We start from the raw sequence: 13,585 nt of genomic DNA, 5'->3' as shown, positions 1-13,585 counted from the left end.
CCCCTGGGGACGGAACGGACCCGTTACGTTCCACCTGATGACTCAAACCAAACACACCCTAAATTTATTTCAGGATTTTCGGCGATGCGCAGTGAGAGTAGACGCTCCCGTCGACGACGAGGTGCCTACGATGACTTCGTAAATTTCAAGATGTTAAGCCGGCTCAGTCTTTCGGACGTGCTCATAGGGGTAGGGTGTGCGTGTGTGTTCATATGGATGAGTGTATGCGCGTGTATATGAGCACTTGCGTCTGTACTATGTTAACAATGCGACTAATTATTTGTCCCTTATTATAAATGGAAATGTGTGCATCTGAAATGAAATGTGTCCTCTTAATCAGAGAAGAAACTATGACCCAATGACAGGTAGCCCATATTTGGAGGGAAATTTGAGCGATTCTGACTACGTATGCCGTTTCAGCCTTCATACAGTATTTTTTTTTGCGACACGTAGACCCGTTGACCACGTGGAAAATTTTCGATCGTGGACCGTGCTGCGGCCAGTCGACAAGGCGTACGGCCGGGCGGTGGGATTGAGTCGGCAGTTGCTAGGGTTGCGGCGTTGGCCGGAGAGAGGATCGGCGCCGGTTGTTTCGGGAAAGGGTGGGCGGCGTCCGGCGCAACAGCTTGCAAAGGATCGATACGTACGTTTGTTGCGATCACGCGGAGTACCTGCCACCCGCATGCACGTACGATCTCGTTTATGGTTCCGTATTGATTGAGGCTATAAATAGCCAAGCACCTCCCCCTCATTCTCCCCACCCATCTCCGATCGCTCCTCCTCCACAGCACGCACGCACGCGATGAAGCTCCCAGCGATTGTTCCGCTCGCCTGCGCCATCCTCCTCCTCCTCGTCAATCTCAATGGTTCGTGCTCTCCCCCTTGCCTACGACCTACGTACACATGCATGCAGCGTTAGAGATAAGTAGTAGTTGCTGCCCTGTTTTGTGACGTGATTGACCTGCCTGCAGTTTCTCCCGTGGAGTCGTCTCGGCCGCACCCACCCGGACAGGGGCACCACCACGACCACGACCATGACCATGATCGGGACGGCCACGACCATGATCGGCACGGCAGGCACCACCACGACCATGATGACTACGACGGGTACAGCTTCTACGTGTTCGGCGACTCCTTTGCTGACAACGGCAACCTGCCCCATAAGGATGGAGTGTTGTCTCCGATGACGCGCCAGTGGTACACGCCCTACAGTGGCACCGGCCGCTTCTCCAATGGAAATGTTCAATCCGACTTCATCGGTCAGTCCGGCTTCACGTACTCCTCAGTCGATCTACCTACCCTTTCCTTGTATCCAGTCTCCTATAGATTATTGCTGGTTCCTTTTCCTAAATCCTAATGTATGGTGTGGGTCAATGGATCTTTTGTTTGTTGCTGCAGCCAACATGTTGGGGCAGTCTGGATCCCCTCCTGCGCGCAGGCTCCACGACCCCGCCGGTCGGGAAGGCATGAACTTCGCCGCCGGTGGCTCCGGCGTGTTCCAGGTATCAGGCACCAAGACCCTCCACAAGCAGGTGCACATCTTCAAGAGGCTTGTCAGGCAGGGAGATATCGACCAAGAGAACCTTGGCAATTCCGTCGCACTTGTCGCCGTCTCCGGGAACGACTACAACCATATCGGCGTCGACACCAGCGGCTTTGCTGACGTGAGAATCACCGAAACTATACGCAACGCTGCCAATTACAGTATTAACCAGTTCTCTACTTAATTTGCGCATGCATGCATGCAGATCACGGCTTTCGTGGACAACGTGACGACGGAGATCCAGGCAAACGTGAAGGATCTACTAGAAGCCGGCGTGCAGAAGGTGCTCGTCAACAACCTCTTCCCTCTGGGCTGCGCGCCGTCGCAGACCAAACCCAACCACACCGAGTGCAACGATCAGGCCAACCAAGGCGCCTCCCTCCACAACCGCTACCTCAGCGCCAAGCTCGCCGACATGGACAACGTCCGCGTGCTCGACCTCAACGCCGCCTTCAACACGATCCTCGCGCACCACGCCGACGGCAGAGGCGCCGTGGCCAAGCAGTTCGGGCGCAAGCTGAGGCCGTGCTGCGAGCCTGCGGACGACCGCAGCTACTGCGGGCTCACCGTATGGGACACCAACGGCGTCGACATGGTTGATAGTTACCAGGTGTGCCCCGAGCCGGAGAGGGCTTTCTTCTGGGACGAGATGAACCCGACCAACGCTGGGTGGGCGGCCGTCATGGGGCAGCTCGAGAGCAGCATCAAGGAGTTCCTAGGCCTAGATTCGTAGATTAGATTTGAACAAGAGTTAGTTGCATCGTTTTTGTTCCTTTTTAGTCGATCGCCTTGATTAGCTTATTACTCTTCCATGCATGCGCCTGTGCGTGTATGGCAATCGAGATCTGTTAGGGTTTTAGGATTATTATTTTTGATCGTGTTACGGTTGAGTGATCGAACGTCTCGTTCGTTGGTGATGAATTGAATCCGCGAAGCGCCTGTTACCCTCGTTTAAATTTTTTGCAAGATGTCTACTTCATGCTTTTGTTTAGTTGGTTATTCTCTCTCTGTCCCATAATATGAAAGCATTGCAGTGTCAAAACGCTCTTACTCCATCCGTTCCTAAAATATAAGATCTTTTTTTAGATATTTGATGAATATAAAACTATATATAGATGAATATAGACGTATTTTAGAATGTAGATTTATTCATTTAGCTAATGTAGGCTACATCAAAATCTCTAAAAAGACTTGTATATTTAGGGAACGGAGGGCGCATAAGTAGTTAAGATTTTATTGTTGTGTAACTTGTGTTCTGGAACTGGATATCCAGTTAGTAGTTTATATGTCGTTAACAAACTCGATCTGTGACAAAGAACCCGAAACTAACTAGCAATTTCATCCATTAGACCGAGGGCTCACCAATAAGGTACCTCCGGCCAAACCACCAGTCACCACTCACCACCATGGCACGGGCAGGTGGGCAACCTTATTACATCACTGAACTGAACATGATTGAGATCGGGACGCATAAAGTTCTTGACATCTCTCACCAAGTCACCATCTCGTACTCATCGCTCCGGGTTGAACATAAAAAATGTCCTAGGGCGCATCTGCGTACGTGAAGGCCGGCCGTTAATTGTTTTCCTCTCTTGCATATACTAGGTTGGTGCGCGTGCAATCGAGAAAGCATATGCACGCATATGCATGGCTTGGAAAATCTTATGAATTGTGGGGTGTGCCATCTGTCCAACGATTCCAACCTGCGGTGTTTGGGACAGCTAATCTAATCCAGATGCATTAGATCATTTTTTATTTAATTAGACTAGACAAAAATATAAGGGCCTTGGAACACGATCTAGGCATCCACGTAACCATGTGAACAGCCTAAGCTAATCGTTTTTCGCACCACCAAATATACAGGAAACATCCCTTCGAGAGAGCCCCCGTTGACAGTGGGAGGCGACTTGGCCCCGATTCCAACCTCTCTTCCACAAAAAACACAACCAAAACAGAGGCTAAATAATTTATTTATTACTAAGCAGGGGCAAAAAGCAAGGAATAAAAATAAAATTAGGTTGCCTCCCAACAAGCGCTATCGTTTAACGCCCCTAGCTAGGCATAACAAGCACGAATAGATCTAGGTATTGCCATCTTTGGTAGGCAATCCATAAGTGGCTCTCATAATAGATTCATAAGGTAATTTAATTTTATTTCTAGGAAAGTGTTCCATGCCTTTCCTTAACGGAAATTGGAATCTAATATTTCCTTCCTTCATATCAATAATTGCACCAATCGTTCTAAGAAAAGGTCTACCAAGAATAATAGGACATGAAGGATTGCAATCTATGTCAAGAACAATAAAATCTATGGGCACATAATTCCTATTTTCAACAATAAGAACATCATTAATTCTTCCCATAGGTTTCTTAATAGTGAAATCCGCAAGGTGCAAGTTTAGAGAGCAATCATCAAAATCACGGAAACCTAACAAATCACACAAAGTCTTTGGAATCGTGGAAACACTAGCACCCAAATCACATAAAGCATAGCATTCATGATCTTTAATTTTAATTTTAATAGTTGGTTCCCACTCATCATAAAGTTTTCTAGGGATAGAAACTTCTAATTCAAGTTTTTCTTCATAAGATTGCATCAAGGCCTCAACGATATGTTTAGTAAACGCTTTATTTTGACTATAAGCACGAGGAGAATTTAGCATGGATTGCAACAAGGAAATACAATCAATCAAAGAGCGATTCTCATAGTTAAATTCCTTGAAATCCATAATAGTGGGTTTAGCAACATCTAGCGTTTTAATTTCTTCAATCCCACTTTTATCAAATTTAGCATCAAGGTCAAAAGATTCAGAATTCTTGGAACGCGTTCTAGGTAAAGGTGGATCATGTTCAGTCCCATCATTACCAAGATTCATATTGCAAAACAAAGATTTAATAGGGGACACATCAATAACTTTTAGATCTTCATCATTATTTTCATAGGAACTAGAAGAACACGCTTTTATAAAGGCATCTTTCTTAGCACGCATCCTAGCGGTTCTTTCTTTGCACTCGTCAATGGAAATTCTCATGGCTTTCAGAGACTCATTGATATCATGCTTAGGAGGAATAGATCTAAGTTTCAAAGAATCAACATCAAGAGCAATTCTATCAACGTTCCTAGCCAAATCGTCAATCTTAAGCAATTTTTCTTCAATCATAGCATTAAAATTCTTTTGCGAAGTAATAAATTCTTTAATATTAGAATCAAAATCAGAGGGAATCTTATTATAATTTCCATAAGAATTGTTGTAGGAATTACCATAATTATTAGAGGGATTACTAGGATAAGACCTAGGATTGAAATTTCCTCTATACGCATTATTACCAAAATTGTTCCTACCAAAAAAATTCACATCCATAGATTCATTATTATTCTCAATCAAAGTAGATAAGGGCATATCATTAGGATCAGAAGGAACACTCTTATTAGCAAATAATTTCATAAGTTCATCTATCTTTCCACTCAAAACATTAATTTCTTCTATCGCATGCACCTTTTTATTAGTAGATCTTTCAGTATGCCATTGAGAATAATTAACCATAATATTATCTAGGAGTTTAGTAGCTTCTCCTAAGGTGATTTCCAAAAAAGTGCCTCCCGCGGCCAAATCTAAAAGATTTCTAGAAGCAAAATTCAATCCGGCATAAAAATTCTGAACAATCATCCACAAATTTAAACCATGAGTAGGGCAATTACGTATCATTAATTTCATTCACTCCCAAGCTTGTGCAACATGTTCATGATCAAGTTGCTTAAAGTTCATAATATCGTTTCTAAGAGAGATGATCTTAGCGGGAGGAAAATACTTAGAGATAAAAGCATCTTTGCACTTGTTCCATGAATCAATACTATTTTTAGGCAAAGACGAAAACCAAGCTTTAGCACGATCTCTAAGCGAAAAAGGAAATAGCTTCAATTTAACAATATCATTATCCACATCTTTCTTCTTTTGCATGTCACACAAATCAATGAAGCTATTAAGATGGGTAGCGGCATCTTCACTAGGAAGGCCGGAGAATGGATATTTCATGACAAGATTCAGCAAAGCAGTATTAATTTCACAAGATGCAGCATCGGTAAGAGGAGAAATCGGAGTGCTAATAAAATCATTGTTGTTGGTATTGGTGAAGTCACACAATTTAGTATTATCTTGAACCATCGCGACAAATAAGCAAACTAACACACAAGCAAACAAAAAGCAAGCGGACAAAAAGAGGCAAATAGAGAAAGAGAGGAAGGATAGAGAGAGAGGGCGAATAAAATGGCAAGGGTGAATTGGGGGGAGAGGAAAACGAGAGGCAAATGGCAAATAATGTAATGCGGGAGATAAGGGTATGTGATGGGTACTTGGTATGTTGACTTTTGCGTAGGCCTCCCCGGCAAAGGCGCCAGAAATCCTTCTTGCTACCTCTTTTAGCACTGTGTTGGTTTTCCCCGAAGAGGAAGGGATGATGCAGCAAAGTAGCGTAAGTATTTCCCTTAGTTTTTGAGAACCAAGGTATCAATCCAGTAGGAGGCTACGCGCGAGTCCCTCGTACCTGCACAAAACAAATAAATCCTCGCAACCAACGCAAATAGGGGTTGTCAATCCCTATAGGGCCACTTACGAGAGTGAGATCTGATAGATATGATAAGGTAATATTTTTGGTATTTTTATGATAAAGATGCAAAGTAAAATAAAAGCAAAGTAAATAACTAAGTAGTAGGAGATTGATATGATAGAGATAGACCCGGGGGCCATAGGTTTCACTAGTGGCTTCTCTCGAGAGCATGAGTATTCTACGGTGGGTGAACACATTACTGTTGAGCAATTGACAGAATTGAGCATAGTTATGAGAATATCTAGGTATGGTCATGTATATAGGCATCAGGTCCGAGACAAGTAGACCGACTCCTGCCTGCATCTACTACTATTACTCCACCCATCGACCGCTATCCAGCATGCATCTAGAGTATTAAGTTAAAAGCAGAGTAACGCCTTAAGCAAGATGACATGATGTAGAGGGATAGACTCATGCAATATGAAGAAAACCCCATCTTGTTATCCTCGATGGCAACAATACAATACATGCCTTGTTGCCCTTACTGTCACCGGGAGAGGACACCGCAAGATTGAACCCAAAGCTAAGCACTTCTCCCATCGCAAGAAAGATCAATCTAGTAGGCCAAACCAAACTGATAATTCGAAGAGACTTGCAAAGATAACCAATCATACATAAAAGAATTCAGACAAGATTCAAATATTATTCATAGATAGACTTGATCATAAACCCACAATTCATCGGTCTCAACAAACACACCGCGAAAAAAGATTACATCGAATAGATCTCCACAAGAGAGGGGGAGAACATTGTATTGAGATCCAAAAAGAGAGAAGAAGCCATCTAGCTACTAACTATGGACCCGTAGGTCTGAAGTAAACTACTCACACTTCATCGGAGAGGCTATGGTGTTGATGTAGAATCCCTCCGTGATCGATGCCCCCTCTGTCGGAGCTCCGGAACAGGCCCCAAGATGGGATCTCGTGGATACAAAAAGTTACGGCGGTGGAATTAGGGTTTTGTCTCCTGTTCTGATCGTTAGGGGGTACGTGGATATATATAGGAGGAACAAGTACGTCGGTGGAGCAACAGGGGCCCCACGAGGGTGGAGGGCGCGCCTGGGGGGTAGGCATAGGGTCCAAGTCTCCTGAGTTGTATTCGGTGAGAAAATCACGTTCCCGTTTCATTCCATTTGGACTCCGTTTGATATTCCTTTTCTTCGAAACCCTAAAACAGGCAAAAAACAGCAATTCTGGGTTGGGCCTCCGGTTAATAGGTTAGTCCCAAAAATAATATAAAAGTGGATAATAAAGCCCAATAATGTCCAAAACAGTAGATAATATAGCATGGAGCAATCAAAAATTATAGATACGTTGGAGACGTATCAATGTATGACTAACCCCATTAAACATTCTTCTTCTTCTATTTGCCATCACTTTCTTATGTATGACTAACCTCTGTTTGGTGGTGTAGGAGGAGAAACTGAAGCGGCCGCTCTCACACATGCAGGCGTGAGAGATCGCCCATACGTGGAAGGACCCCAAGCCTGGCGAGCCCAAGTACTGCGGCAAGAAGACTGTGGGGAGGAAGAACGCCTACTCCGAAGCATATCTGAAGTTACATCCTGACACACCTGACCCCATTGCGGCGGATCTGGATGAGAGGGCGGTGGTGAGCATGGGGCCCAAGGAGCACGGTCGGGAGGCGGTTCTCGATGCTGTGATCACTCCTACTATCTCCTACACACAGCTCCGTCGGATCACCCCGAGCCTGAGCCAGTGCACGAGCCAGCCAGTGACCAGTGCACAGTCAGAGTACCTCTTTCAGGAGCAACAATCTGTAAGTATTTTCCCTCTTATCTTCATTGCTCACTTTATTTTTCGCATTTAGTAGTTTTATGAGTTCCATCATGTCATACCGTAGGCCTACCTGGAGTACACACGCCAAGAGACCATGGCATGGCATGAGAGGCTTTATGAACACCAAGTGCAGAGGGATCGCCAGATGCAGCAGGCTTTTCAGGAAATGGCGGCCGGCAGGTGTCCTCAGTTGCAGCCAGCACAATGTCCTCCAGCACAACCAGTGCTGCTGACCTTTGAGGAGTTTGTGGCACAGAACGCTGGCCCCTCGCCGGTTAGTTCATCCCCAATCTATTCACCCAAAGCATGTCATGCCTTTCAACACAGTCATATATCCCGTGAATATGTCTTTTCAACATCCACGGAACTGGTGGATCTACTGTTGGCGGTGGTCTTCGCAGCACTCCCGAGACACGGAGCCCGATCACTCTGATCCACGGAGGCGGAGGCGGAGGTGGAGGCGGTCTTGGTGGTAGCGCTGCCGCTAGCACTGACGACCTAGGCTTCGGCGGTCTTGGCGGTGACGACCTCCGTGGTGCTCGACGTCCTGGCGCTTAAGCCTTTCGGTTACTTGTGTGCTTATGCTTATGTTTCTTTAGATGACTTGTGTGTGGTGATGATCCTTTAGATGACTTGTGTGCTTCTCTATATGCTTATGCTTATGTTTATGTTGATTGTGATGATGCTTATGCATATATTGTTGTGATGGTGCCGGATGATATCCCGATGTGTTCTATATGTCTATTTCCATCATATATATCTGCTGATATGTGCTGTATATTTGAATTGAATCGATTTGAAAACAAACAGAAAAAAGAAAAAAAATTAAATGCAAACTATGCCGACGGCTAGGGCTGGCGTGAGCTCCCAGTTGCTGACACGTGGTGTCTATGCCGACGGCCTAGCAGTCAGCCCAGTTTTTAAACTAAGCCGACGGCTAGGCCATCGGCATAGACGCCACGTGTCAGCAACTGGGAGCTCTTGAGGAAGGGATATGCCGACGGCCTAGCCATCGGCATAGTTTCAAACTAAGCTGACGGTTGGGCCGTCGGCATATCCCTGGCCCATGAGTAACGTCTGGTCGCCACGTGGCACACCTATGCCGATGGCCTAGCCGTCGGCTTAGTACCAGACATTGGCCACACTTGACAGCGACCGCCGTTAGACGTGAATGTTGCCGACGGCCAGGACCGTCGGCATAGATGTACGGCCCCCGTCGGGAAAGCTACTATGCCGACGGTCTTTCTATGCCGATGGCCTCCCGGACTACGCCGACGTATATGTTGCCGACGGCCCTATGCCGACGGGTGCCGTCGGCATAGGTCTGTCCCGACGGGATTCAGGGCTATGCCGCCGTCGGCATAGGGGGAGATTCTGGTGAGTGGTTACTTCATTTTGTAGTGCAACCACTAGTGCAGCGCCTGAGAGCTAGGCGCCGCAGTATACAGTGCAGCGCCTAGCTCTTAGGCTCTGCACAATGACTTAATAATTTTTAGGCAGTCTGGGGTGCAACGCTGGCCAAGCATGTAGCACCTATCTGTGAGGCGTTGCCCAATGTACTCTGGCGCCTTCGTATCGGGTATCACACAAAAAGATCAGCCACGTGAAATAGTTTCACGGTTAGTTCATTCTGTGATTTGATTTCGTCTACAGGTCAAATTGGTCAAATTTGCCCTCTCACACATCTGCTCATCCGGGAGAGGTCCTTTCGAGTGCTTAAGGCTCCAACTGGCCAACCAGCTCCCACGCGCCGCCTCACGTAGGTTGGCCCAATCTCGCTGTAGCGCTCGCTTAGCCTTGCCCTCTCGCTCACTCTGGCCGGCTCTTCACAGGGTTTTCTTTCGCCCAAAATTTTCTGTTGTTCATTGATGTCCTATAAAAAATAAGTGTGATTTTTTATGAATTTTTTGAAACGGATTGGGAAATCATACATAGTTTATGGATTTAAATAAAGCTCACAAGTTTTAAAAATGTTCACAAAATTTAACAAAAAAGCTCATGGATTGTTTTAAAAAATATCATGAATTAAAACAAGTTCACGAATTTTGAAAAAAATTCAATAATTTCTTCAATTTGATTTTACTGAGAGTTTTAAAAATATCAGCAACTTACAAAAAACACAAAATTTAAAAACTTTCACGAATTTACAAAAAATTCATTGAGTGAAAAATTGTTCACAATCTATTTTTTTACTAAGAAAGCTTAATTTTTTACTGCATCCTTTCTTCTTGGCCTAAAATGAATGCTTTTATTGTCGGTATGTAAATAACAACAACTGGAGAACATCTGGTTATCATGTTTCTTTTGAATCTTTTAGAGATTTTTTAATCTGAAATCATCATCTTGGAAACGCAATATAAATTTGAGTTTTTAACCCAATTTGCTATAATATAGGGGCGTGCTACGCGTCCGCCGGCTGATATTTTAAAAAGATCAGCCGGGTCGTGGGCCGTCCGATTTGCCGCATCAAGCTGAGTCGAACACGCTTTCACTACCACAGCACGGGCCTTGTTGCAGAATTATTTCTAACACATAGGTCTTGTTCCAGAAATTTTTTGCAGCAGATGTTTTGTTGCAAATTTTTTGGCAACTGAGATCTTGTTGCAATTTTTCTTTTGCAACTGAGGTCTGGTTGCAGAAAATTTTCACGACAGAGGTTTTGTTGTAGAACATAGACCTGTCGTAAACTACTGCAACACCACATATGTTTCAGAAACATAGCCTCTGTTGCAAAAGCGCGTTTGATGAAGGACGGTATACGAGTTCTCACTGAACACATGTCATGCATTGGAGGTGGCGGACGTTGCCGCTGTGATCGGACGGGTGATGCTAAGCTTTTCCCTATAATATATTCTTATGATGAAGTTCATGTATAAAAGGGACTATTGTTTATGCACCTAGTATTCTATCCATACTTTTTTCTAAGTGTAGGTATTTTAGGATCTCATATGGAATTCTTAGGAAACAAAAAAAAATGAAGATTCCTTGTATTTCTTATTCTGAATTTCAAACAAACAATAGAGTGTATTATGTAAAAGCAATTCCTAATTTACATATAATAATAAACTAAATTTGGCTCTTTATCGCATCTAGATGTATTTCATATGTATAGACTTGATCTATGTTCTCTGAATTTCTTTATCAAGGATTTCATAGGGAGTTTGACTGAAATCCTATTAGCAAATTTCTTTTATTATTTCAATTATTATTATTATCAGTTGGGTTGTACTCCCTCCGTTCCAAATTACTCGTCGTGGTTTTAGTTCAAATTTAAACTAAAACCAATTTGAACTAAAACCACGACGAGTAATTTGGAACGGAGGGAGTATACTTTATCCACCTAGTAAGTGTTCTTATAGTAATTTTATTCAAGCTTTTCTATCAAAGATTTCGTGTGGAGATTGAATGGAAACTAAAACTATTTTTATTCTGATTTCGTGTGCAGATGACACACACACACATCCGTAAGATTGTTTCTGCAAGTGTCGTCCGTAAGATTTTCGATTGGCAAACATTGGATAATCAAACAACACTTTTCTTCTTCTCGTAGGAAGAAAAAGTAACCATACTAGTCGCCTGAACATATATTAAACTGAATGATCGGTACTTACAATTTTTTTCTGAAACATGCATGAAACCATACATGGAGAAGTAGCATAACAGTTGCACCGATTAGTACTAAAAGTTGGATGGCATATACTCCCTCCGTTCCTAAATATTTGTCTTTTTAGAGATTCAAATGGACTACCACATAGGGATGTATATAGACATATTTTAAAGTATAGATTCACTCATTTTGCTCCGTATGTAGTCATTTGTTGAAATCTCTAGAAAGACAAATATTAAGGAACGGAGGGAGTATATGATAATAATATCAAACAGATTACTACTAAATTGACATGATAACATCGCTTGCTGATTTAAATTCAGACGGGATCATTCTAGCTATGAGCTCCTTGAGAACAGATGGGCAGCTGGATTTGAGATGCTCATACCCATCACTTGCCACCATCGCATCAAAGTTGGACAGAGAAGCAAGGAACTGCAAACAAGCTTCTTTGAGACGATGGAATCCATGCTGCTCAGCTAAAGCCAAGCTGGTTGCCACCATGTTGGAATCGATGTGATTGCCCAATTTCTCCTCACATATCTGCTTCAGCCTGACGATGTTGAATCTGTCAGCAGCTACCAGGAGATGGCCAGCCATAACCACATCAGTTTCGCCTTTGTTGCAAGCCGTCTCAAGCAGAGGAACCGAGTCGGTGTATATGAAGTGTAGCAAGGACTTGAACACATCAGCTTCCATGTCACGAATTTCAATAGGACTAGCTGCAGAACTCTCCTTCATGGCGCTGAGGAGCTCAGCCTTGAAGACGGATGACCTAGCAGCAAGGACACACCTGTGAGCGGAGAATCTCTGTCCACCAACCTGAAAGACTAGGTCTGCTGCGTCTTTGTTCTTCAGGAGGTCACCAAGATGTTGGTGCAGGTCGCTTGGAGCAACCCTTGTTTCTTCGCTCTTGATCTCCTTCATGACAGTGAGATCACACCTGATGGTGAGACAATCATCTCTCAGATGCCACGATGCCTCCAGATCAGCCTTCTTGATCACGAGTGCGGAGCTCCAGACTGAACCTTCAGAGAAGGTACGCATAGGGTTGGTACGGCTGTATGAAGGCACCGGTTCTCCATTCTTGTCAAGTACACTGACCGAGAATTTGGCCTTCACATCTCCGGCATCGGCAGATTCATGAAATAGATAAAGAGAGATGGAATCGCCATTACTCGCCCAGACGTCGTTTGGGTAATATCTCACGGCCCATTTATGGCCTCCAACAGTGAAAGGGGTAGAAGTCAGATTCTCGCCGATCTTGAGTTGCGCCTTGACTCTTGAGTATTCATCTACCTTGAGCACAAATGACCTTTCCTCAGATATCATGGCCACAGAGATCTTGCGTTGCTCTGCCATTCTGGGGGCGGGATTGGGACTCGGGAGTACACCTTGGAGTGGGATGGGAGGGAGATTGGCGAGGAAAGATTTTGATGCGCCTATCTATATATATAGAGAGAGGCGCAGTTGGGAAGTGAAATCCATTCGTTTCACATTTTGTCAAACGAAAACAGTGGTCTGTTCACACTTGGATCTAGCAGATGTTTTCGTCCGCCTAAATTTGCTGCATGTCATTTACTACTCGTTTCGCCTCACGAGGAGACGCCATTGCATTGCAGCGCTCTGCCATTGGTGGGAGGTGAAAGGGGGCCACGATGGAGCATTGACAGATGAACAGGTTTTTTTTTGTTTGCCGACGAGTTGAATTGTGGATCCAGGTCACACTGAACGACGGGGGAAATCACCACTGGATGCATGCATTGCATCGGCAGATGGAAAGGTTTGCTAGCCGTGGCGCGTATTGTTGCCGTTTCTGAAAACGTGGAGACAACGGATAATATATCCAGCTAGCTAGTGCTCTGTTGTGAACAAAATCTGCAACCAAGAACCTACTCGTCAGGTTGGTGCTCGCGTGAAGAACGCATATGTCATGGCAGATTTCATGGTTTGTTAAAGCTGCGATGTTAGGGGGAAAAGACATATAATTCAGAAGCATCTTGACGTTTTGGGCGGGCAGAACAACAGGCAA

The 13,585-nt window shown here is 44.4% G+C and overlaps 2 protein-coding genes across 2 annotated transcripts; one reads left to right on the top strand and one right to left on the bottom strand.

The window, feature by feature from the left end:
• The first annotated feature begins 762 nt into the window (after window positions 1-762).
• On the top strand, window positions 763-2,477 carry LOC119298165 (GDSL esterase/lipase At5g03610-like). Its single transcript, XM_037575669.1, has 4 exons — window positions 763-866; window positions 972-1,259; window positions 1,399-1,664; window positions 1,749-2,477. The coding sequence occupies exons 1-4, from the start codon at window positions 803-805 to the stop codon at window positions 2,274-2,276; spliced, it is 1,146 nt and encodes a 381-aa protein (XP_037431566.1). The 5' UTR covers window positions 763-802; the 3' UTR covers window positions 2,277-2,477.
• Window positions 2,478-11,835: 9,358 nt separating this feature from the next.
• On the bottom strand, window positions 11,836-12,915 carry LOC119298163 (BTB/POZ and MATH domain-containing protein 2-like). Its single transcript, XM_037575668.1, has one exon. It carries the CDS (start codon window positions 12,913-12,915, stop codon window positions 11,836-11,838), a length of 1,080 nt encoding a protein of 359 aa, XP_037431565.1.
• Window positions 12,916-13,585: the final 670 nt, after the last annotated feature.

This window comes from Triticum dicoccoides, chromosome 5A (assembly GCF_002162155.2).
Source record: "Triticum dicoccoides isolate Atlit2015 ecotype Zavitan chromosome 5A, WEW_v2.0, whole genome shotgun sequence".
NCBI classification, from domain to species: domain Eukaryota; kingdom Viridiplantae; phylum Streptophyta; class Magnoliopsida; order Poales; family Poaceae; genus Triticum; species Triticum dicoccoides.
The sequence above is the reverse complement of the archived record's forward strand: the minus strand, read 5'-3'. Positions and strand labels throughout refer to the sequence as shown.

What these genes read in the sequence shown, in the direction of transcription:
- LOC119298165 (XM_037575669.1), top strand. Translation starts at nt 803, where the DNA reads ATGAAGCTCCCAGCGATTGTTCCGCTCGCCTGCGCCATCCTCCTCCTC. An exon ending in CCTCCTCGTCAATCTCAATG is followed by an intron (nt 867 to 971) that starts GTTCGTGCTCTC and finishes ACCTGCCTGCAG; the next exon opens with TTTCTCCCGTGGAGTCGTCT. An exon ending in ACACCAGCGGCTTTGCTGAC is followed by an intron (nt 1,665 to 1,748) that starts GTGAGAATCACC and finishes GCATGCATGCAG; the next exon opens with ATCACGGCTTTCGTGGACAA.
- LOC119298163 (XM_037575668.1), bottom strand. Translation starts at nt 12,915, where the DNA reads ATGGCAGAGCAACGCAAGATCTCTGTGGCCATGATATCTGAGGAAAGG.